The sequence below is a fragment of the Octopus bimaculoides genome, chromosome 28 (assembly GCF_046866305.1).
Source record: "Octopus bimaculoides isolate indiv1 chromosome 28, ASM4686630v1, whole genome shotgun sequence".
In the NCBI taxonomy this organism is placed as follows: Eukaryota; Metazoa; Mollusca; class Cephalopoda; order Octopoda; family Octopodidae; genus Octopus; species Octopus bimaculoides.
Genome location: NC_142955.1, coordinates 10,501,662 through 10,525,725, shown reverse-complemented (window position 1 = coordinate 10,525,725; position 24,064 = coordinate 10,501,662). Strand labels below are relative to the sequence as shown.

The window sequence follows — 24,064 nt, the reverse complement described above, 5'->3', positions numbered from 1 at the left end:
ACTAAAAACTGCACTAAAAGTGTGAAATCTTACAAGACAAAAATATTTAACTGATTATATTTATAATAGTTTATCTAATTAGTATGATGAGGTCTTTCAATTGTCATGTCATTCTTAACCCAGTAAGTAATTTTCACAGAAAGTTACATTCCAATCAAAGAAGTGTACGAATTCTATCTTTTATATATTCACGTCTACCTCACGTCCATAAACATTACACAAATATAAGACTGCGCATGCATGCCTGGATATCTACACTGATATATTATATAAATCAAATTCTCTCCCCGATCTACAGATTCCTTACACGAGAATATACCCCAATTTCCGATGTATTTTGATACCTGTTTGTACAAAACTTACCACTAAACGAGACGCTGATTTGTTACAAGCTGAACCTCTGCCTGTTACTGGTATTCCTCCTTTTCAGATGCACAGACTGTCTTCCTCGCATGGAACTGCCTCAGTAAGTTGGCATAGTACTCTAAAAACGTGTTGTTTACTCTTTCTTGACAACACATGCTATTTTTCGGATGTTTACGACAGAATATGCAGTCACGCACAAAATGACAACTTCCAAATATTTGTATCGGCACAAGCAGTCAACGCCATATTTCCGGACTCGGTGAAAATGATCAAACTTTAAACCTTTATGACTTTTTAAAAACATTTTTCTGGAAAAAGAGAAATAACTCCAACAGTCTATTTCATTGTTTGTGTTTCCGAGTCGGTTTTTAGAATTTCCATTTCTAAGTGATACTTCCGGTTTCATCGCACCATAAACTATGTGATTTATCTTTTGTAATTCTACAAAGATATTTAGTAGAATTGCTGTAAATACCGGTTTATATACCAATAAAAGGTAAGATGTATACAATATTACATATTATTTAGTAAAATCATGGTGAACTTCGATAACTGAAAACTTTTAGAGTTTTCTGATCGACATTCTACTTACTATCACTGATGATCCAAAATTAATAATTAAGGTGTTGTATTGACATTTGTAACCCCGTATTCACTGCGGTGCTGTACTTCCGGTCTTCATTCATTTCTGTATCACTACCTACCACGATATATAATTTCTTAGCTTAATCAATTTGGGTTGTTCTTAACATTGAATGAAACCCTTTAGTTGTTGCATCTTCAGCGTCTGCATACAACATAAGGCAATCTTCTCTAAGAAAACGAAAGTAAAATAATTTTCGTGGCTATCTTTCGATTTGATGTGAAGAAACGACAAGTAAAAGCACATGGGGTTTTGTTTACATCTAATCAGCTAACCCTAACCCTCGCCCTAAACCTAACCCTAACCCTAACAGGCCCATTAGATGTAAACAAAACCCATGTGCTTTTACTTGACATTTCTTCACATCAAATCGAAAGATAGCTATTTTCGTTAGAATTCGACTAAACTTGAGAATGAAACGGAAAGTTTACTCCGAAATTGTTTCAAAAATGTTTCGGTGATCTATCAACCATTCTGCAGAAACTGGAAGAAACGTCATCGTAGAGATAAATGAATGTAAATTCATGCACCACAAATAATTAGATGTTTACTTTGCTCTTGGCATGGACGAATGCAACATTAAGAGTGGCCTTCTGTTAGTACTTGATACAAGTGCTGTGATATTATCAATAACTTCTAACCATATGTGGTGATTGCTAATGATTGTCAAGTTACCATCGAAAATATATATATATCTCTTGAAAATTTCTTTAACTCACACTAAACTTTGTAGTCATTAGGTTTTATTAGCAATCACCACATATGATTAGAGATTCATCATCATCATCATCGTTTAACGTCCACTTTCCATGCTAGCATGGATTGGACGATTTGACTGAGGACTGGCAAGTCAGAAGGCTGCACCAGGCTCCAATCTGATCTGGCAGAGTTTCTACAGCTGGATGCCCTTCCTAACGCCAACCACTCAGAGAGTGTAGTGGGTTCTTTTACGTGCCACCGGCACTAGGGCCAGTCACACGGTACTGGCAACGGCCACGCAGCACTTGTAACAGGGATAAACAGTAGGTCACTCTTAACGCTGTTGCATTCGTCCATATATTCATATACATACATATTCTTTTGTTCTTTTACTCGTTTCAGTCATTTGACTGCGGCCATGGGTGTTAGTTGAAGAAATCGAATCCAGGACTTATTCTTTGTAAGCCTAGTACTTATTCTATTGGTCTCTTTTGCCAAACCGCTAAGTTACAGGGACATAAACACATCAGCATCAATTGTCAAGCGCTGCTGGGGAAAAACACATACACACACAATTATATACATGTATATGATGGGCTTCTTTCAGTTTCCGTCTACCAAATCTACTCACAAGGATTTGATCTGCTCGAGGCTATAGTAGAAGGTACTTGCCCAAGGTGCCACACAGTGGGACTGAACCCAGAAACGTGGTTGGAAAGCAAGCATCTTCTTCGCAGCCACGACTATATGTCATACATATATATTTATGTGTGTGGGTCTGTATTTGTCCCAACATCACTTGACAACCAATGTTGGTGTGTTTATATCCCTGTAACTTAGTGGTTTGGTGAAAGAGACTGATAGAATAAGTGCTAAGCTTACAAAGAATAAGTCCCAGAGTAAAAACCTTTTAAGGTGGTGCTCCAGCATGGCTACAGTCAAATGAATGAAACAAAAGAATATTCTAAAAGTCTCCGAACAGAGTGACATGAACCTTTTGGTTCATGCTCAAATGGTGTTTTTTATGTGCCACCTGCACAGGTAGCACATAAATATATGCATATATATATATATATATATATATATATATATATATATATATATATATATATATATATATATATACATATATATATATATATATATATATATATATATATATATACAGATATAGGGCAGGGAATTGCCAATTAGTTAATTAAAATTAATAATTAACAATTTTGCCAAGTAGTTCAGTATGAAAAAAACCTTTATCGGTAAAAACATTTATAATCATAAATATATAGGGGTCAGCATAAGTTGCTTCACCAACATACTGAAAATTTAGAAATAGCAGTCAAAGAACTACTGATTCTAAACTACAATTTTTTGTTGGTGAAGCAACTTATGCTGACCCCTATATATTTATGATTATAAATATATATATATATATATATATATATATATATATATATATATATATATATTTATATGTATGACTACATGACAGGCTTCTTTCAGTTTCCATCTACCAAATCCACTCAAAAGGCTTTGGTTATCCCAGAGCTAAAGTAGAAGATTCAAGGTACTGCACAGTAGGACTGAACCCAAGACCACACGCTTGTGAATCAAATTTCTTAACTACACAGCTATGTCTGCACCCATCTTTATAGAAATTTCGTAAAACGTCTCATGCCTATCTTTCTTCAGTATCTTCTCTGTTTCACACTGTTGTTTCTCTATTATTTCAGATTATAAAAAGACATTGGCCCAAAGGAATTATTTACATCAGATACATCATCATCAACATTGATCATCTTTTAAAAACTGAAGGAAAATGTTAGACGAAACAGATATAAACCTTTTTTTTTTATAAATTCTTGTAAGATATTGCTTCTGAACTTAAAATAATAGCAATATTTCTCTATCACACTAGCACAGCATGCTGGCAGAATTGTTAGCAAGCCGGGCAAAATGCTTTGCAGTATTTCATCCATCTTTACATTCTGAGTTCAAATTCTGCTGAGGTCAACTTTGCCTTTCACCCTTTCGGGGTCAATTAAATAAGTACCAATTAATCGACTTAACCCCCTTCCCTTGAAATTGCTGGCCTTGTGCCTAAATTTGAAACCAATATTTCTCTTTCTCACTATCTACAATTTCTGCAAATTACAGTTAGTTTGACTTACAAAAGAATCTTACTGAATCTTCAGGCATCAGTGAAGACCACAAATGATGGAAATATAGAAAGTTGAAATAAAAGTTGTCATAAATAAAGTATTAAAAATTTGGAACCAAGAAAATTGTCTGCATATTGTGGTCAGAGAAGGAAAATAATACGAAAATGAACCATGTTGTGGAGGCGCAATGGCCCAGTAGTTAGGGCAGTGGACTCACGGTCGGAGATTGCGGTTTCAATTCCCAGACTGGGCGTTTTGTGTGCTTATTGAGCAAAAATGTCTAAAGCTCCAGCAGTGGGGTGGTGGTGACTCCTGCTGTACTCTTTCACCCCAATTTTCTCTCACTCTTTCTTCCTGTTTCTTGAGTAAAGCTGCGATGGACTGGCATCCTGTCCAACTGGTGGGGAACACATATGCCATAGAAACCAGGAAACCGGGCCCATGAGCCTGGCTAGACTTTAAAACAGCGCAAAAGAAGAAGAACCATGTTAGAGACATGAAAGTTTAATTTTTCCTGAAAAATGTCAAAAGGAATGAGAAAATCATATCACTGTGATATCTGTGGTAGATTGTTTTCTCAAAGTGCTGTATTAACTATACACAAACGTACTCATACAGGAGAGAAACCATATCAATGTGATATCTGTGGTAAATCATTCTCTCAAAGTCATAGCTTAACTTCTCACAAGCATAGTCATACAGGAGAGAAGCCATACTGCTGTGATATATGTGGTAAGTCATTTTCTCAGAGACATCACATAACTAGACATAAACGTATTCATACAGGAGAGAAACCATACCAGTGTGATGTCTGTGATGTATCATTTGCTGGAAGTAGTGACTTGGTTAAACACAAATGTATTCATACAGGAGAGAAAGCATATTATTGTGATGTCTGTGGTAAATCATTCTTTCAATGTAGTAACTTAACTTCTCATAAGCGTAGTCACACAGGAGAAAAACCATATCACTGTGATATCTGTGGTAAATCATTCTCTCGATGTGATAGCTTAACTAAACACAAACGCATTCATACAGGAGAGAAACCATATCAATGTGAAATCTGTGGTAATTCATTCTCTGAAACAGGTTGTTTAGCTTCTCACAAACGTATTCATACTGGAGAGAAACCATATCACTGTGATATCTGTGGTAAATCTTTCTCTGGAACCAGTTGCTTAGCTTCTCACAAACGTAGTCATACAGGAGAGAAGCCATATCACTGTGATATCTGTGGTAAATCCTTCTCTCTAAGTTGTAACCTAACTACACACAAACGTATTCATAGAGGAGAAAAACCATATTATTGTGATATCTGTAGTAAATCATTCTCTCGGAGAAATACTTTAACTATACACAAACGTGCACATACAGGAGAGAAGCCACATCGCTGTGATATCTGTGGTATATCGTTCTCTGAAAGTAATGTCTTAATTAGGCACAAGCGTATTCATACAGGAGAAAAGCCATATCACTGTAATATTTGTGGTAAATCTTTCTCGCAGAGAGGTAACTTAACTAGACACAATCATACTCATACAGGAAGGAAGCCATCTCATTGTGATACATTGTAAATCATTGATGGAAAGAGGTGATTAACTAAACACAAATGAATTCTTACAGGAGAGAAACCATGCCCCTGTGATATCTGGTTTAGCATTCTCTCAGAAACATACCATACCTGGTGGACTTACCCATTGTAAACAACATGAAAGTTCTGTAAATTTCTTGCTGAACAGCCTACACAGAGGATTCGTTTATTATGATCAAATGTTTGTACTGTACGTTTGTTTATTCCCTCCATCAAATCAATATTACAGATACAAATGCAAGGTGTGTCACTCATCAGTTGTCGAAGTTGTAGTGAAATATATATAGTACAATGTGTTTGATGTGGCTGCGTGTATGTTATCACAGGAGTTCATACAGAGATGAAAGAATAAATGCAAGATTTATATATTTACTACATAAAAATAAATTTGATTCTGCTTTCGGTGATAATACATGGAATCAAATTGTAGAAATTAGTTGAATGAAGTAATCTTATGCAAGAAAGTGTAGAGATAGGAAATGTAAAACAGTGAAGTGGTGGCTCTCAGTTATATCAGCTACGAAGCATAGAGAAATAGACTGACATAGCAATGACATGAATGGCTGCTCTAAGTCTAATCGACTAAGAAACAAAAAGCTGGGTTAGCAAGGTGTTTTTATTAATGGAATGCTAGACATTCTAGGACCTGCCAAAAGAAATGCCAAACTTCTTGAATAATTAAGTTTCATGACATCGATGCTTCGAGAAACTTAGAAAGGGAGGTTATTTTCTGGTCTTTCTTGCAAGGGAGATCATTCAACTATATATCTACCACTACAAAGTGATTGCTCAGTCCAGGAATCAAAACCACAATCTTGCAACTGTGAGTGAAAAACCCTGAGCACTAAATTATTCGCTTTGACAAATACCATAACTAGATAGAAATGTATTTGTACCGAAGGTAAATTCTACCCTGTTAGATCCGAAAAAGTAATATAACAACATCATCATTGCTGTAACATTCCTTTTTTTGCACTTGAGTGGGTCAAATGGAATTCATTGAGGTAGGTTGTCTCTGGCCAGGTTCTCTACCTGTCACCAACCCGGTTTCCAAGCAAGGTAATATTTCTCCATGACTGGACATATTTTCATAGAAGATTGGAAAAGAAGGACACTGATTGCATGATATTGACAATTGTTTATAATCCTCACATGATGTCACAAACTAAGAGAGACAAACACACACACATGGATATGTGTGTGCGTGTGTATATATGTATATATATATATATATATATATATATGTATGTATTTAACCCTTTAGTGTTTAAACTGGCCATATCTGGCCCAAATAATCTACCTGTTTTATGTTAAAACTGCCCAGATTTGGTATCTCACACCAACCTATAATGTCAATTTAAAAATAAGTGATAACATTGTCGAAACCTTGAAGCTACGAAATAACGAATGATTAGGTTAAAACAATATGGGTGAATAAGTATTGCATTTGATAGAATAATCTGAATGCTAAAGGGTTAAAATGGGGATCAGTTCAAATATGTTTAAGAGATATTAAGGCTTTTCCCTACAGTTGGTCGTGAAATCAGTGTAGTGTTGTCTCTCTTGGTATCTGCTGCTGAAGAGAATGAACAACTTTGAAATGCTTTCAGAAGGAGCTCTTTGCTAACTGTGGTATTTTTTATACCTTCTTTTGTTTTAAGTGAGGATTTTTTCTCCATGACAATCAGCAGTGAAAAGCTTTTAAAGGTTCAAGTATCTTCCCAACATATTTGAACTGGTCTTCAGTTTGTTTGCTTTCTATCACTGCTTCACACACATAATTGGGCTTCTTTAAGTTTCCATTTATCAAATCCACAAATGAACATTTACATGTGTGATAGTGTATTAATTTTGATGTCTAGAACTAATAACCTGACAACACAAGGCAAATAAAAGATATTTCAAGTTTTATAAATAGGGAAATTAATTGTTGATGTTCTGGGTAATGCTGTTACCATTGTGTGGAAGATAATTTTCTCAGTATTCCTCATTCATTGACAAACACCGAGAAAATTTTCAGTTGAAAACTGAACACTCTAACATCTACAATTGTAAATAAGGAGTTTGGGCTTTGTTATGTAACCATGTTAAGGAGAAATAAATCTCAGTCTGGCTGAAGTTAATTGAAATATATTTGGATTAAGTTTCTTTTACACTTTTGTTACTTTATTTCTATTGAAATACATTACTTTTGTTTGTTACTTTTGAAAATAAAGAAGAATCTAATAAAATAAATTGCCATAAAACAAGTTAGTGTCTGGAACATAACGTGAAATTTTGTTGGAAAGTTTAAATTTAGATCACTAACCCTTTTGTTACTGTATTTCTATTGAATTACACTGGTTTTGTTTCAGTTAAGTTTGAAAATAATGAAGACTTTAGTTAAAAAAAGAAAAAAAAAACTTTGTCATTATTAAGTTGGTGTTTGGAACAAATTAACTTGAAATCTTGATGGAAAGTTTTAATTTAGATCACTTTAGCCCTTTTGTTACCATACACAGCTTTTACTTCAACTGATTTAGATAATCATGAAGAATCTAATAAAATACCTTTGTCATTATGAATCTGTTTTGTGGCTTACAGCAGGTTGTCTTGTACAAAGACCCAGTTCTCTTATATTACTGTCTCTGCCTCCTCCTCCTCCTCCTCTTTGTCAACATATATGCTCATTAGGACATCTCTTGACCTATTTCTAGCAGTGGCACCATTCAGTTTCAAAATCCTCTTCCCCCACCCCCAGATAGTTTTGTTTGTCTGGGTCCACCTAATGCTAATTCATTACTCACTAGTCTATATTGAGTGCTACATTCATTCTTCGCCATCAAAAACAGTGTTTACAACAAAATTGTCCCTTACATTTTTGATGAGTACAAAACTGACTTTGCTTGCATGTTTGCTCAAATTATCGAGTATCAAAGCAGTTTCCAGAAATTAGTGATGCAAATGTTTAGATTATTTGTATCAAAAAATTAATTCTAAGATTCTTCACACCTCTTTGTTCCTTGTACCATATCCTTTGTCTACAACATACTATCCATCTCGGTGGAGGCACAATTGGCCCAGTGGTTAGGGCAGCGGACTCACAGTCATAGGATCACGGTTTCGATTCCCAGACCGGATGTTGTGAGTGTTTATTGAGCGAAAACACCTAAAGCTCCACGAGGCTCCGGCAGGGGATGGTGGCGAACCCTGCTGTACACTTTCACCACAACTTTCTCTCACTCTTACTTCCTGTTTCTGTTGTGCCTGTAATTCAAAGGGGCCAACCTTGTCACACTGTGTCACGCTGAATATCCCCGAGAACTACGTTAAGGGTACACGTGTCTGTGGAGTGCTCAGCCACTTGCACGTTAATTTCACGAGCAGGCTGTTCCGTTGATCGGATCAACTGGAACCCTCGACATCATAAGCGATGGAGTGCCAACAACTATCCATCGTGGCATTGCTCAACATCTCCAATAATGCTGCCAACCATCAGAACAAGATTACAGTCATTTGTTATAGAGGTATGCTTTCTATTGAGGAACTTCATAGAAATGGTCCTTTTGCTCATGCATTAATTTCTAACATTGGTTAGGTGCAGGTTTAGTTGTGTGGTTAACAATCTTGCTTGCCAGCCATGTTGGTTCAAATTCAGTCCCATTGCAGAAGCACATCTTGGGCAAATGTCTTCTACTATAGCATTGGACTGATGAAAGTCTTGTGAGTGGAGGAAAACAGAAAGAAGACCATTACATATGTATGAGTGCTGTGTTCATGTTTACCCTCCTTTAGGCATATGTGCATAAATGTGTATTGTGTATGCAATATATATATATACATAAATGTGTATTGTGTATGTAATATATATATATATACATAAATGTGTGTTGTGCATGTAATATATATATATATATATATACATAAATGTGTGTTGTGCATGTAATATATAGATATATACATAAATGTGTGTTGTGTATGTAATATATTTATATATAAAATCATCTTAATTTAACACTCATTTTCCATGCTGGCATGGGTTGAACAAGTTTACAAGAATCTGGTGAGCCACGTAAGTTCCTATGTCAGCTTTGGTAGGGTTTCTACACCTGGATGCCCTTATTAATTTACACTTTACAAGGTGCTTTTTTTTTTCGTGCTGCTGCACAAGTGGACGGGGAGCACCAACTAACTTGTAAGACAAAAACCAGAAGGAAAAAGCCTCCTCAGCTAAATGTGGAAATGGGGTTAGTATGTGAAAGGATTAGGGCCAGTGACTTTCTGCCTCTATGTCAGGGGTTGAGAGGCTTAAGTGTGATAGAAGGACAAACCCAGGAGTCTTAATAAAGAGGGGATACAAGGCTGCCCTACATTATATAAGGGTGGGTGGGAGAAGCAGGAAAGAAGATAGATGTGGTGATGGTGGTGGTGGTGGGATGCCAGAGCATCTTAGGATACAGGAAGGTGGGTATAAGAGAGGATACAGACCGAATCTTGGGGTAGAGGGGTAATTTCATAAGAGTGTGCGGGGAGAGTAATAGATGCAGGGTAGAGGTGAATGTAGCAAGTGGTTTATAAGAGTGAAGATGTGGTTGATGGGAGATACCAGTATGGAGAGAAGTAAAGTGAGAAAGATGAATGGTCCAGGGAGGAGATTAAATCAGAAAGTTGATGAATAATGTGCAAGGTGTAGGAATAGTGGAGACAGATATAGAGGCGGGGGTAGATGGTAGATATGAGAGGGTATTGATAATCCTTTCTACTATAAGAAATTTGGGGGGTGGAGACTAGTCAATTAGATCGACCCAAATGTTTCACTGGTACTTAGTTTATCGACCCCAAGAGGAAGAAAGGCAAAGTCAACCAGGGCAGAATTTGAACTCAGAACGTAGGGGCAAACAAAAAATACTGCTAAGCATTTTGCCCAGTGTGCTAATGATTCTGCGAGATCACTGCCTTCAGAGGGTATCGATAATGATAGCAGATAAGAGTGGTGTTTAAAGTGGAGTATGGCAGAGGAGACCAAGAGATAACTGAAGGTATTGATAGGAGGTGATTGGTGAAAATAGTGTAGGCAGGGATCATCATCATCATTAACACTTAATGTCTGCTTTCCCAGCTGGCATGGGTTAGATGGTTTGACAGGGGCTGGCAAGGCAAAAGATTGCACCAGGCTTCACTGTCTATTTTGGAAGAGGTTTTATGGTTGGATGCCCTTCTCAACACCACAGATTCCTGTGGGGTAGGTAAACAAGGAAGGAAAAAAAGTAAAAGTTAGGTAAAGTTACCGTCTTGAGTTGTACCAACTCATAAAGGCTGGTTTCATGGCATATAAATTCCTCACCTGAATGGGACACTAATCTGTTACAGGATTCCTTATTTTTACCAGCTGAGTGGATTGGAACAATGCGAAATAAAATGTTTTGTTCAAGAACACAATGCGTTGCCCGGTCCAGGAATTGAAACCACAATCTTTCAATCATGAATCCAACACCCTAACCACTAAGCCATGCACCTCCACAAGGGTAGAGAATGTAATATGTGCTCATTGTGCTCTCAGGTGATGATAGCACCTGAGTGACATTCTAGAGGAATGATAATTGTTAGTGGGGTGCGATATGGGGGAAATGCTTGAGAGTAGAAAAAAAGAGTGGGGCAGGGCCCTTACACGCACAAGATGGGTTTTTTCAAGCACATCAAATCACCAATCATCTCAATTCTTTCTCATCTCTTCTATAAGGATCTGCCTTCACTATTTCGTCCCATGTCTTCTTGGGTCTCACTCCTCTACAAATTGCATCCACTTAAAGCAATTGTCATTTCTTTACATAGCTGTTCTCATCCATATGCATCACATGACCAAACCAATATAGTTTTCACTCTTGTACACTATATCTGATTCCTTTTATTCCTAATGTTTTTCTCAACACATTTGCACTTTATTGGACATGCACACTGACATTGCACATCCAACAGAGCTTACTAGCTTCATTCTTTAGTCTTCACATATCCTCTGCATTCAGGGCCCACTTCTCACTACCATGTCGCATTGCTGTTCATAAACAAGCATCATTCAATTTGCCTTTCACTCTGAGAGAGACCTTTTGTTGCCAAAAGAGGAAAAAGTTCTCTGAATTTTCTTCCTCCAATTATTCTTCTAGCATTTACACTTTCAGAACACCCTCCTCCGATGCTAATTTAGTCACCTAAGTATGACAGAATCCTTCATCAAATTCCATATCTAGGATCAGCTGTTGAGATGGTGCTAGAAATAGAAAGAAACAAAAATAAAGTTTAAAAAAAACAAACTTCTATAATGAGGTAAACACTATACAGAAGATATGTTCTTATCTCACAAAATAACATGAAAATTGGAAACTTCAGTTTTTCTTAAGTATTAAGTATTAAGGTTTTGTTGCAACTCCTGAAATCTTGCATGCATTGCAAGCTGGTTATTTACAGCTTATGGTAACCATGTTATCTGTTCTTTTCAACTCTCAAATACTTTCCTGATGATTCTGGCCATGCCAAAGTGACAAACCTTTTGTAACAGCTCTACTGGGGTCTCTATTCTGATTTCCTTTATATTCCTCTTGATGCCTTCTGATACTGTCCCCAAGAATCCAACAATAGCTGAATGTTCTTAACCCTGCATTATTGGAACGAGCAGTCAACTGATCAGCTATGTTGAGACACTGTATTCTTTGAGCTATGGATCATAGCTCAGGTAGGTGGAGACACTACATAATCTGAGCAATACATCTGTGGGTAGTACATCAGTTAGATAGATACACTGTACATCTTCAGCTATGGATCTGTGAATCATACCTGTACTAGACGGAGACACTGTATATCTTCTTGAGCTGTGGATCTGTGCTGGGTACGGCATCAAGTCACTGAATCAGTTTCCATCAATACATTACAAACAGCATTATGGAGTTCCATTATGACCCTGGTGCAGGATTGTTTTTTTCTTCTTTTGGTTCAAATAATTCAAAGATATTTTCAAAATCGAGCTGAAGCACAAGAAAGATGCATGACAGGCCAGGTTACATTTGACGAAATTTGGCACAGCAGAACACACATGATAATGTAATTTTATTCTGCCAAAGAATCTAAGAGAAAGAAACTTTTAACTAGACTGTATGTTTTGTTTGTTGGCACTCCGTCGCTTACGATGTCAAGGGTTCCAGTTGATCCGATCAACGGAACAGCCTGCTCATGAAATTAATGTGCAAGTGGCTGAGCACTCCACAGACACGTGTACCCTTAATGTAGTTCTCGGGGATATTCAGCGTGACAGTGTGACAAGGCTGACCCTTTGAAATACAGGCAGAACAGAAACAGGAAGTAAGAGTGAGAGAAAGTTGTGGTGAAAGAGTTCAGCAGGGTTCACCACCATACCCTGCCGGAGCCTTGTGGAGCTTTAGGTGTTTTCACTCAATAAACACTCACAACGCCTGGTCTGGGAATCGAAACCACAATCCTATGACTGCGAGTCTGCTGCTCTAACCACTGGGCAATTGCGCCTCCACAACTAGACTGTATAACAACTGTGAGAAACCTTTGGCAAGTGTTCATTGCTGTTCAATATTTGATATTCGTGCATGCAACTGGTTAAACAAGAAGATGAAGACTATATTACTTATGCAGATAGAATCAATTTCGAAGGCTAACAGTTCAAGTTGTCATCTATGGCAGTACAGTTCAACTGCTTGATTTTTATTTGGGGTATAGGGTCACATACTGACAGTGATGTACAAATTAGATTACAGGGCCAAATTGAACAATATTCAGACACAACACTGCAAACAATCATACATGAGTGACAAAGCCTTTTAAACTCGCCCAAGCATGATACAGCTCTGTTGGAATGCCTACCATCCAACCCTACCTTTAATATCAACAAGATGGCTTCCTGCAGGTACTGAGAAAATAAAACCCTGATTGGCCTGCTGCCAGTGTACAAATTACATGGACATAAGGGAAGTCAGTGCAGAACAGGGGAGTTGAAGAGGGGACAAACTGGAATTGGAGATTAAGCTTCCTTCTTTCTTCCTTTCAATTCATGTCAGCAGGTAGAGGTGATTCTTAACATCATTACTCTTTTACTCTTTTACTTGTTTCAGTCATTTGACTGTGGCCATGCTGGAGCACCGCCTTTTTTTTAGTCAAGCAAATCGACCCCAGGACTTATTCTTTGTAAGCCTAGTACTTATTCTATCGGTCTCTTTTTGCCAAACCGCTAAGTTACGGGGACGTAAACACACCAGCATCGGTTGTCAAGCGATGTTGGGGGGACAAACACAGACACACAAACATACACACACACACACACACATATATATATATATATATATATATATATATATATATATATTTTAAAAAATAACGTCGACCACTAACGTGGACAATTAATGCGCTAGAAATAGATCACATCTTGTGTCTATTAAGACCTAAATTGTTCTCAACAAAATGAAGACTTTTGAATTTTACCATTAAGCTGTAATTAGCAGAACCATATGCACGCGCAGCCATGGCGGTGGGCAACTCTGTATACGATTCTGATGATTGCGGTTACATTACAAATCAGGCTGAAGAGGAATAGACAAATGGTAAGAATTTGTTAAATCCGAAACTGGTTCCTGTTTAAGAATGCTTTTTTAGGTGATTTTAAATGTCTTGCCCGCTCACGCTTTGGTATGCTGCTATATTTCATGTTGAGAACAATTTTGGTCTTAATAGACACAAGATGTGATCTATTTCTAGCACATTAATTGTCCACGTTAGTGGTCGACGTTATTTTTTAAAATGTACCTTAATCCCCTGAGATTGCAGATAATATTTCTGAATCTCTTTGATTCTTTAGATGTGCTGGCCTCCTGATAATTAATCGATATTAATTAATATATGATTAATTAACAGATTTTATAATTATATATATATATATATATATATATATATATATATATATATATATATATATATATATATATATATATATACATATATACAACGGGCTTCTTTCAGTTTCCGTCTACCAAATCCACTCACAAGGCTTTGGTCAGCCCGAGGCTATAGTAGAAGACACTTGCCCAAGGTGCCACGCAGTGGGACTGAACCCAGAACCATGTGGCTGGTAAGCAAGCTACTTACAGCCACTCCTATGCCTATGGTGCCTTTTTTTTTTTACACCTCAATTGTTTGCTTCTTTTCTTTATTTCTTGTTTCTTTGTTTTCTTCTACAGAATCTATAATTCTTGTTGATATTCTCATCATTGTAATTATGTTGAGTTTTTCATTTGATCAAGTTTTGTTTATTTCATATCATGTACCATTTTCCTATGATCTTCTTTCATTTGACCTAGATATTTAATTCTTTCTTATTTTTGCCTTTCTGATGCCTAGGGGTGGATATTGATGTGTATAAGTCATTTTCTGGAGAATTGAAGTGGCAAATTTACATTATCTAGTTGTATCCATTTTATATGCTCAAAAAGAACACTGATGCTTTTATGAAATAGTTATCAGATTATGTTATAATGCTTTTAATGCATTTAGGAAAGGCCATTTGCTGAGCTGATATAGTTTTTGTAAAGAAGTGATCATTTGTAAAAAATATATTTTGTATCAAAGTCAAAAATGCAGTAAAAACACCTGATTTTGCACCCCTACCATTATATATACAGTGGTGTTTCTATGCAACATTTGTTTCTATTTAGTTGTGTGTCTAGATATCTCCCAGTCTATTCCCAACACCTTTTATACCTTTTCTCTGCTGATGAATTGTTCACTCTTATTTCCGTGTTCTTCTTATCACATTAACATATTATTATTAGGTAAATAAAGAAATCATTATTAGGTTAGTCACTTGTGCAAATTGTCCCCCCTGATAGGACTTATTTTGCTCAAATTATCCGAGAGAGGGAAGTGATTAATAATAGTTTCTAACAAGTATTGACAATGGAAGGTAAAGTAATTAGTCGACACCTTCGATCTCTGTAATTTATTTGTTCTTTATTTTATTGAGATGAAAAGAAAAATTGACCTCGTCAGGATTTGAGAACAGAACGTAAAACCTGAAGAAATACTGCAAAATTAACGCTGTGAATTTTAGCAAAAGTCCAACAATTTCGTTTCGGTTTTTAAAGCAAACCATTTGATTTTATACATTCCCCAATTTCCTTAGTTTGGAATTCTTCCGGGAACTTGTTTTCAAGGCTAGTTCTCGTAGCAAATTTTCTTTGATCTCTTCTCTCGCCTGAAATTAGCGACTTTTCTAAATGGTTTGTATATCGAAACTGCTGTGAAGAGACTATTTCGAAGATAACAAGCTCGATTGAATTGTAAGTAGAGCAATAATTTCTATTGTATCTGTTTCTTTTAAAGTTCGTTTTCTCTTTATCCAAACCTCTTATGATAAACTGTAATTATGATCCAGTCGGAAATCTTAACAATGTACAAGGTTTTTTAAAACATTTTACCTATCATCCATAACTTTCTAAATCTGCTGAAATTATGAAAATTAACAGATTACTCTGTTCTCTGCGATATTTTGAGAAGCGGTGACGGGTGACAATTTTGTAAATACTCTTTTACTCTTTTACTTGTTTCAGTCTTTTGACTGCGGCCATGCTGGAGCACCGCCTTTAGTTGAAGAAATCGACCCCAGGACTTATTCTTTGGAAGCCTAGTACTTATTCTATCGGTCTCTTTTGCCGAACCGCTAAGTTACGGGGACATAAACACACCAGCATCGGTTGTCAAGCGATGTTGGGGGGACAAACACAGACATACAAACACACACACACATACATATATATATACACATATACGACGGGCTTCTTTCAGTTTCCGTCTACCAAATCCACTCACAAGGCTTTGGTCGGCCCGAGGCTATAGTAGAAGGCACTTGCCCAAGATGCCACGCAGTGGGACTGAACCCGGGACCATGTGGTTGGTAAGCAAGCTACTTACCACACAGCCACTCCTACGCCTATAATAATATTTATAAGCTTAAAGCTTACAAGCGATCGCCGTGCAGTGACTAAAGAAAATAGTCTAATATCGGGGCATATAAGCCCTCAGTGGAAGAAAAAGTGGGTTTTGTTTTCATTTGTCCATACACGGTGATCGCTTGTAAGCTTTAAACTTATAAATATTATTATTATTTATATTGCTCTATATTACGATCAACAACACCGTCAAACAACGAATCTTCTTTTCATATCTGACAATGTATCTATCAAACCTGGGCACCAAACCGTTAATCGTTAATTAACGAAGTTAACATTTTCGTTAATGATTTAACTTTTAAGGGTATAGCTACAGATTTCTGCCTCCCCTCCCCCACAACTTTGGATGATCATAACTTTCAGAAAAATGGATATTTTTTAATGAATTTTTCTACGAATATGTACTATATCATGTAGATTCCGAATATACAAAATTTAGGGGAGGAAAGTGTTTTGGGTGGGGGATTTCGGAAAATTCACCGGAGTCCACTTCAATCCGTCTTAACTTCCAAGAAAATTATTATTTTTTAATGAAATCCTCTACAAATATACAGAGAGCAGCATGGACAAGGCTCAGAATTTGGTCAAGACCTGGTTGGAGACCAACTCCAAGGACTTGCTGATAGATGCTGCCTTCTTGGGTGAGCAAGTGTTGGTGGACTTATTTATCAAGTTCAACACAGCCATCCCCTCCAGTGCTACAGTGGAGCATTTGTTCTCTATGGGCAAGGAGAACATCATGAAGGCCAAGAGATCATCCCTGTCGATGAAAAGTTTGACATGCTAATTTTCATGAAGGGCAACATGCATCTCATGAACAAGAAGACGAAAAATTAAATTATGTATATATCGTGTTTTTCATTTCTTAATTTCTTTTTTTTGATATAAGTTGGATGAAAGGTAAGGGAGTAGAGACTGTACCTCTACTTTTTATGTATCCTCTATGTCTTATAATGTTTTTGTTTTTCTTTCTATAATTTCAGATTATCATATGACGTTGGCATCAAAGAATTCTTACATCTGGTTCATCAGCAAAATTTTTCATGTTCTACAGACTGAAAGGAAGATGTTATACGCTGAACATATATATGATATTAATTGCAGCATTTCTCTATATCACTGTTTGGAATATTTACAATGTGATTTTGCCTTCTTATTAAATTTAGATTACAAATGAGTTTTCAGAATCTTTAAATAGCAACAATGCACACAGTTGATGGAAATATAGCAATTAAAATATATTTGTTGGGGTTCAACTATAAAAATAAAACAGACTAAACATCTATAAATTGTGGTGAGAGAAGAATAATTATGGAAAATAAATTGACTAAGAACAAGGTTAATTTTAAAACACAATCTAAAAGGATTGATTCTCCTGATGGTATGAAGACAGGAACAAGTAAAACATCATACAAGTGTGATATCTGTAAGAAGATATTTTCTCAAAAAGGTAACCTCATTAGACACAACCGTATTCATACAGGAGATAAACCATATCACTGTGATATCTGTGGTAAATCATTCACTCGACATGAACATGTAACTACACATAAACGCATTCATACAGGAGAGAAACCATATCACTGTGATATCTGTGGTAAATCATTCTCTCGACATGAACATGTAACTACACATAAACGCATCCATACAGGAGAGACACCGTATCAGTGTGATATCTGTGGTAAATCTTTCTCTTATGGAAATACCTTAGTTACACACAAACGAATTCATACAGGAGAGAAACCATATCATTGTGAAATCTGTGGTAAATCATTTTGTGAAAAAAGTGTCTTAACTATACATGGACGTATTCACACAGGAGAGAGACCATATCACTGTGATATCTGTGGTAAATCATTCTCTCAGAGTGGTGTGTTGACTTCTCATAAACGTATTCATACAGGAGAGAAACCACATTACTGTGACAACTGTGGTAAATCATTCTCTGGAAGTAGTGACTTAATGTTTCACAGATGTTTTCATACAGACGAGAAATCTTATTCACACGTAGGTATTCAAACAGAAAAGTAAATGTATTGTTGGCAAAATTTAGATTGGAGTAAATAAAATAGAGCAAAGGTTTGACTTTGTATTTGTTGATCAAATTATTCCATTTCTCTCACTGGCATAGGTTTGTGGTTGACAAGTTTCTTTTCTCAATCACAGAGTTTCATATTCAATCCTTCTGTGTGGTACCTTGGGTAAGTTCCTTCTACAATTACTTTGGGTCAACCAAAGCCTTGTGAGCAGATTTTGTTGGTGGAAACTGATAGCCCATTATCATCATTTAACGTCCACTTTCCATGCTAGCATGAGTTGGACAGTTTGACTGAAAACTAGTAAACGTGGGGGTGGGGAGCTGCACCAGGTTCCAATCTGATTTGGCAAGATATCTACAACTGGACGCCCTTCCTAATACCAACCACATATTCATGTATAGTTGGCACTCCATTGGTTATGATGACAAGGGTTCCAGTTGATCCAATCAACGGAACAGCCTGCTTGTGAAGTTAGCATACATGTGGTTGAGTACTCCACAGAAAATGTGCACCCTTAATGCAGTTCTCAGGGAGATTCAACGTGACACAGTGTGACAGGGTTGGTCCTTTGAAATACAGGTACTACTCGCATTTGCCAGCTGAGTGGACTGGAGCAACATAAAATAAAGTTTCTTGCCCATGGACACAACACATAACTGGAAATTAAACTCACAACCTTGCGATCATGAGATGAATACCCTAACCACTAAGCCATGCACCTTCACATGTATATATATATTTGTATATGTATATTCTCATCATCATTTAATGTCCATTGTCTATGCTGGCATGGGTTGGATGGTTTGACCAGGGCTGGCATGCTGGAAGGCTGCACCAGACTCCAGTTTGATTTGGCACAGTTTCTACAAATGGATGTCCTTCCTAATGCCAACCACTCTGAGAGTGTAATGGATGCTTTTACGTGCCCTAGCACAGGTGCCAATTGCGTGACACCAGTATCTGCCATGACTGCAATTTTACTTGGCCTGATGGGTCGTCTTCATATGTATATATACATATATATGGTGCTGTTGGTTACTTCTTTTTCTTCTTTGAACTTTTCCCTTCCTCCTTTCCAATGAAGAGCTATGCTCAAAACGTCAAAAACTCTCTCTTTTTACTGAGCATCAAATACATTCCTTGTGCACATTCTCTTATTGTCTGTTATTGCTAATTTTATTGTTTGTGTATTTGAATTGACTATATTCTGTTATTCTTTTACTTGTTTCAGTCATTTGGCTGTGGCCATACTGGAGCACCGCCTTCAGTCGAATAAATCGACATCAGGACTTATTCTTTGCAAGCCTAATACTTATTCTATCGGTCTTTTTTGCCGAACTGCTTGGTTATAGAAACATCAACAATGGTTGTCAAGCAATGGTGGGGGAGGGGACAAACACAGACACTCAAATACATACTTATACACAACGGGCTTCTTCCAGTTTCCTCCTACCAGATCCACTCACAAAGCTTTGGTCAGCCTGAGGCTTTAGTAGAAGACACTTGCCCAAGGTTCCACACAGTGGAACTGAACCCAGAACCATGTGGTTTGGAAGCAAGCTTCTTACCACAGCCACTCCTATGAGGTCAGATCAAAATGTATCAGGACTGGTGCTATAAAATGAAAAAAATACAACACATATCAATTCAGCATTTAATCTCTTTTCAAGTCATCTCTTTCTGAAGCTAAACACTTTACCCTGTATTGTTTACATTGATGGAAGCATTCATGGAACTCCGTTTTTTGGATAGTGAGTAGCTGCCTTGTTGCATTCTCTTGGATTTCCTTCATGTCTTCAAATCTTGTTAGATGTGTCACGAGTATGTTTGTGTTTGTCTTGACATTGTGTGACAATTGCAAAAGGGTCACTGTTATACGAGGAGTGTCATTCATATTCAGTATTCTTTGGAAACATGTCTGGCCATGTGGAAGTAATGTTTGACCACTGGAAAGACATCTGGCTGTAGAAAATTTGCCCCGGTAAACACTGTCTAACCCAAACAAACAAACATGGAAAATGGAACATTAAAATGATAATAATAAGTCATAACTTTATGAATTGAATTGTTGGTGTTAGGAAGGGCATCCAGCTGTAAAAATCCTTTCAAAAACAGTTACAGAAGTCTGGTGCAGGCTTCTGCCTGGTTGGCTCTTGTGAAACCGTTCCACCCATGCTAGCATGGCAGGAAGATGTTAAACAATGATGGTGATGATGATGATGATAGTTTTCTATGGGCATGGCTATGTACTTAAGAAATTACCTTCCCAACCACATGGTTTTAGGTTCAATCCCACTGTGCAGCACCTGGGCAGTTTGTTTTGTCCTATTGCCCCAAGTCTTGTTATTCAGTTTGCTTGACAGAAACTGAAATTTGAGAAACTTATTATTTACTTAAAATGTAATTAAAAGTGTATTGCAGAGATATGCTATTGAGGACATAACCAAAGATGTAAATTATTTATTGCATAAATTTGGTCTTAAATTTTCTCATTATTAAATATTGTCCTTCTTTTCTTTCAATACTACCCTGAATATGAGGCATAGTATAGCAGAACTATGACGTTTCAGGCTTGTTCCTGTTGTGTGTCATTTTGGGCAAATGTTAGTTTCTGCAGCCTTGGGATGACCTGTACATTGTGAGTGAAACTGGGTAGATGGAAACTTTACAGAGGCTTGTCAAATGGATTCTACTTGCAATTTAAGAGTTACAGCTTTATTGCACACTTTATCACATCAATGTTTTAATGTCCGTATTTCTTTGCTTGCCACAATGAATGCTGTTAGACAGAATTCATTGTGGCAGATTTTCTACTGCTGGATGCCCTTCCTGTCGCCAGCTGTCACCTGATTCTGAGTAAGACAATAATTCCCGTTGGTCAGACAGAAATTTCAACCATGTTTCGTGGTCTGCTACCACAACAGCTCCTTTATAGGATCCAGTTAGCTGAAGACATCATCAGGAGGAACCACGTCCGGTTTCGGCCCCTACTCCTCTACCGTTTTGACGTGGCGGGGCCACCCCCTTTCGGAGGTGTCTTCAGCTCTGGTGTTGGGTGCATGTCTTCTTTCACTGTTTGTGACTGTTCTAATTCAACTGTGGAATGTCCCTCGCTATGGTTATTTTCCAGGAGGTTCTGGTCACACGTCTTACGGTTCATCAACCCACGTTGTTGAATTACTTTCTTCCGACATACCTTCCCTTGGTGGATTAGGATCCAGTTAGCTGAAGACATCATCAGGAGGAACCACATCCGGTTTCAGCCCCTACTCCTCTACCGTTTTGACGTGGCGGGGCCCGTCCTTTCGGAGGTGTCTTCAGCTCTGGTGTTGGGTGCATGTCTTCTTTCTTCTATTTCCTGGCCTCTTCGATGCAGCATCAACGAGTGTCAGCGTCCGACTGATCGTCGTGTCAAGTTCCCCTTTTTATATCTGCTGCTAGGCTCCAGCAGGCAGCCCCAGCTAGTTGTCACGTGACACTGTCTAAATTTCCCGCTGCTAGGGTCCAGTAGGCAGCACCAGCAAGTTGTCACATGACACTGTCTAAACTTCCCGCTGCTAGGCTCCAGCAAGTTGTCACATGACACTGTCTGAACTTTAACTGACAATGGAGGGCGCGAAGCCACTTCACTGTCAGCCTGTCTCACCTAGACTTGTTATGACTTTCAAGCCATATTCGGTCTTCCCGCTTCAGCCATATATAGAAGCTGGCTTTTTCGACCACCTCCTGTATCCTCCTTATCAGTTTTCTAAGTTCCGAGTTTGAAAACGCAAATCTTCTCTTGAATAGCGTTGTCATTTTTCTTTCAATGAAGCCTCTAGCCCCCACTGCCAGATGGTAGTACTCGACAGTCCATCCCTGTTCTCTGCACTCTTCGATTAATTTTTCATATCTCTTCTCCTTTCGTTTCTCTGCATTGTCGATGTTTTCTTCCCATGGTACTGTCAGTTCTAGCAAGATTCCTATTCTCTGTTCTGTGTCCCATATGACTAAGTCTGGTCTTTTTGTTGTTTTTATAAGTGGAAAAATTGCTAGACTTCCCAAATCCGTGGCCAGCTCCCAGTATCCCTTCCATCTTTCATCTATCTCATATATTTTATTTGGAGGCCTGATCTTATGTCCTTTTCCCTCCTTCTGGAAGTATATTTTCCTGCGCTTTTCCACTTTGGGGTACTCTCCTCTGTTGTATCCCTCGATCTTCTCCTTGAGTGCTGCACTTATGACGCCAAGGACTTGATTATGGCGCCATGTATACCTTTCCAGTGCTAGTCTGCAGTTTGACAGAACGTATCTCACCGTCGCTTTCTCCCCGCATCCACATTCATCGGTTGTTTTTTATGTTCCATCAAACTAAGTTCGCCGGTGAGGGTAGAACGTCGAAGGTAGACTTGATCAGGAAGGCTGTTCTTGCTTGTTCCCAAGCCCAAAGTTCCTTCCATGAGATTCTGCGACTGACCACGTTTTCCTCCCATCTCAGGCACTGCCCCTGTTGACTGCATTGCACCAAATGTACATTCCGCCTTTCTTCTTCCTCCTTTCTTACTTCATGTACCACTGCCTCTTTCATCTCTTTTACACTGCTCTTGCAAAATGGCCTGAAACTGCTCGTCCCTAGGCCGGCTCTTGCTTCTTGCGTTGCTCCAACTATATCGGCATGTTTTAGTATTCCGATTGCCCTGTTTACTGCCTCTTCCGCATTCCATTTCCTCCCTGTTCGTACCTTTGGAGGGTTTTCTCGGATGCTCTGATCTTTTGAATACCTTAGCATCATTACTGTCCTCGCCTTTCCTGCTTTATATTCCTCGGTGATCGATGCTATTGGAAGTTGCAACACGGGTTTTCCATATAGTGCAGTTGTATTGAGTGGTTTCGGCTGTTTTATAGTGGACTGGAAATAAATGACATCACTTACATGATGGTGACACTCATCTACAACCATCCTGTAATGCTAAGACAAAGAAACACAAACACACACATACAACCATAAATATACATCATCATCGTCATCAACATCATTTAACATCCGTTTTCCATGCTGGCATGGGTTGGATGGTTTGACTGAGGTCTGGAAAGCCAGCAGCTGCACCAAGCACCAATCTGATCTGGCAATGTTTCTTCAGCTGAGTGCCCTTCCTAACACCAACCACTCTGAAAGTGTAGTGGGTGCTTTTTACATGCCACTGGCACAGGAGCCAGTCAGTTGGCGCTGACATCGGCCATGTTTGGATGATGCATTTTGTGTGCCACTGCCACAGGGGCCTGTCAGGGGGCACTGGCCACAACTGCGATTTTGGTTTTACTTTACTCAACAGGTCTTCTCAAGCATATCATATTGCCTGACACACCATTGTACAAGTAATTTGCTGTACAAGCTGAGACTTATGCAAATTTTTGTCTTGTAGTACGAGCAGACAAACTGTTCCATTTGTAAGTTAATCCAGTTAATAAAACCAGTTTACAGATTTCTTTTGCATTCTCTTTTTCATAATTGTCATTTTACTTGTAACTACAACTTTTCTGTTTTAAAACCCATAAAAAATTATTTTTGAGTGGTTTTGAGGGGCTGGAACGGA

General features: G+C 37.9%; 2 protein-coding genes across 2 annotated transcripts; both read left to right on the top strand.

The window, feature by feature from the left end:
- The first annotated feature begins 4,251 nt into the window (after positions 1–4,251).
- On the top strand, positions 4,252–5,573 carry LOC106868406 (uncharacterized). Its single transcript, XM_089344661.1, has one exon. The coding sequence runs from the start codon at positions 4,389–4,391 to the stop codon at positions 5,439–5,441; it is 1,053 nt and encodes a 350-aa protein (XP_089200787.1). The 5' UTR covers positions 4,252–4,388; the 3' UTR covers positions 5,442–5,573.
- Positions 5,574–15,347: 9,774 nt separating this feature from the next.
- LOC106868407 (uncharacterized) lies at positions 15,348–23,956 on the top strand. Its single transcript, XM_014913641.3, has 2 exons — positions 15,348–15,783; positions 17,436–23,956. Exon 2 carries the CDS (start codon positions 17,764–17,766, stop codon positions 18,481–18,483), a length of 720 nt encoding a protein of 239 aa, XP_014769127.1. The 5' UTR covers positions 15,348–15,783; positions 17,436–17,763; the 3' UTR covers positions 18,484–23,956.
- Positions 23,957–24,064: the final 108 nt, after the last annotated feature.

Coding starts and splice junctions, on each gene's coding strand:
- LOC106868406 (XM_089344661.1), top strand. CDS start 4,389: ATGTCAAAAGGAATGAGAAAATCATATCACTGTGATATCTGTGGTAGA.
- LOC106868407 (XM_014913641.3), top strand. CDS start 17,764: ATGGAAAATAAATTGACTAAGAACAAGGTTAATTTTAAAACACAATCT.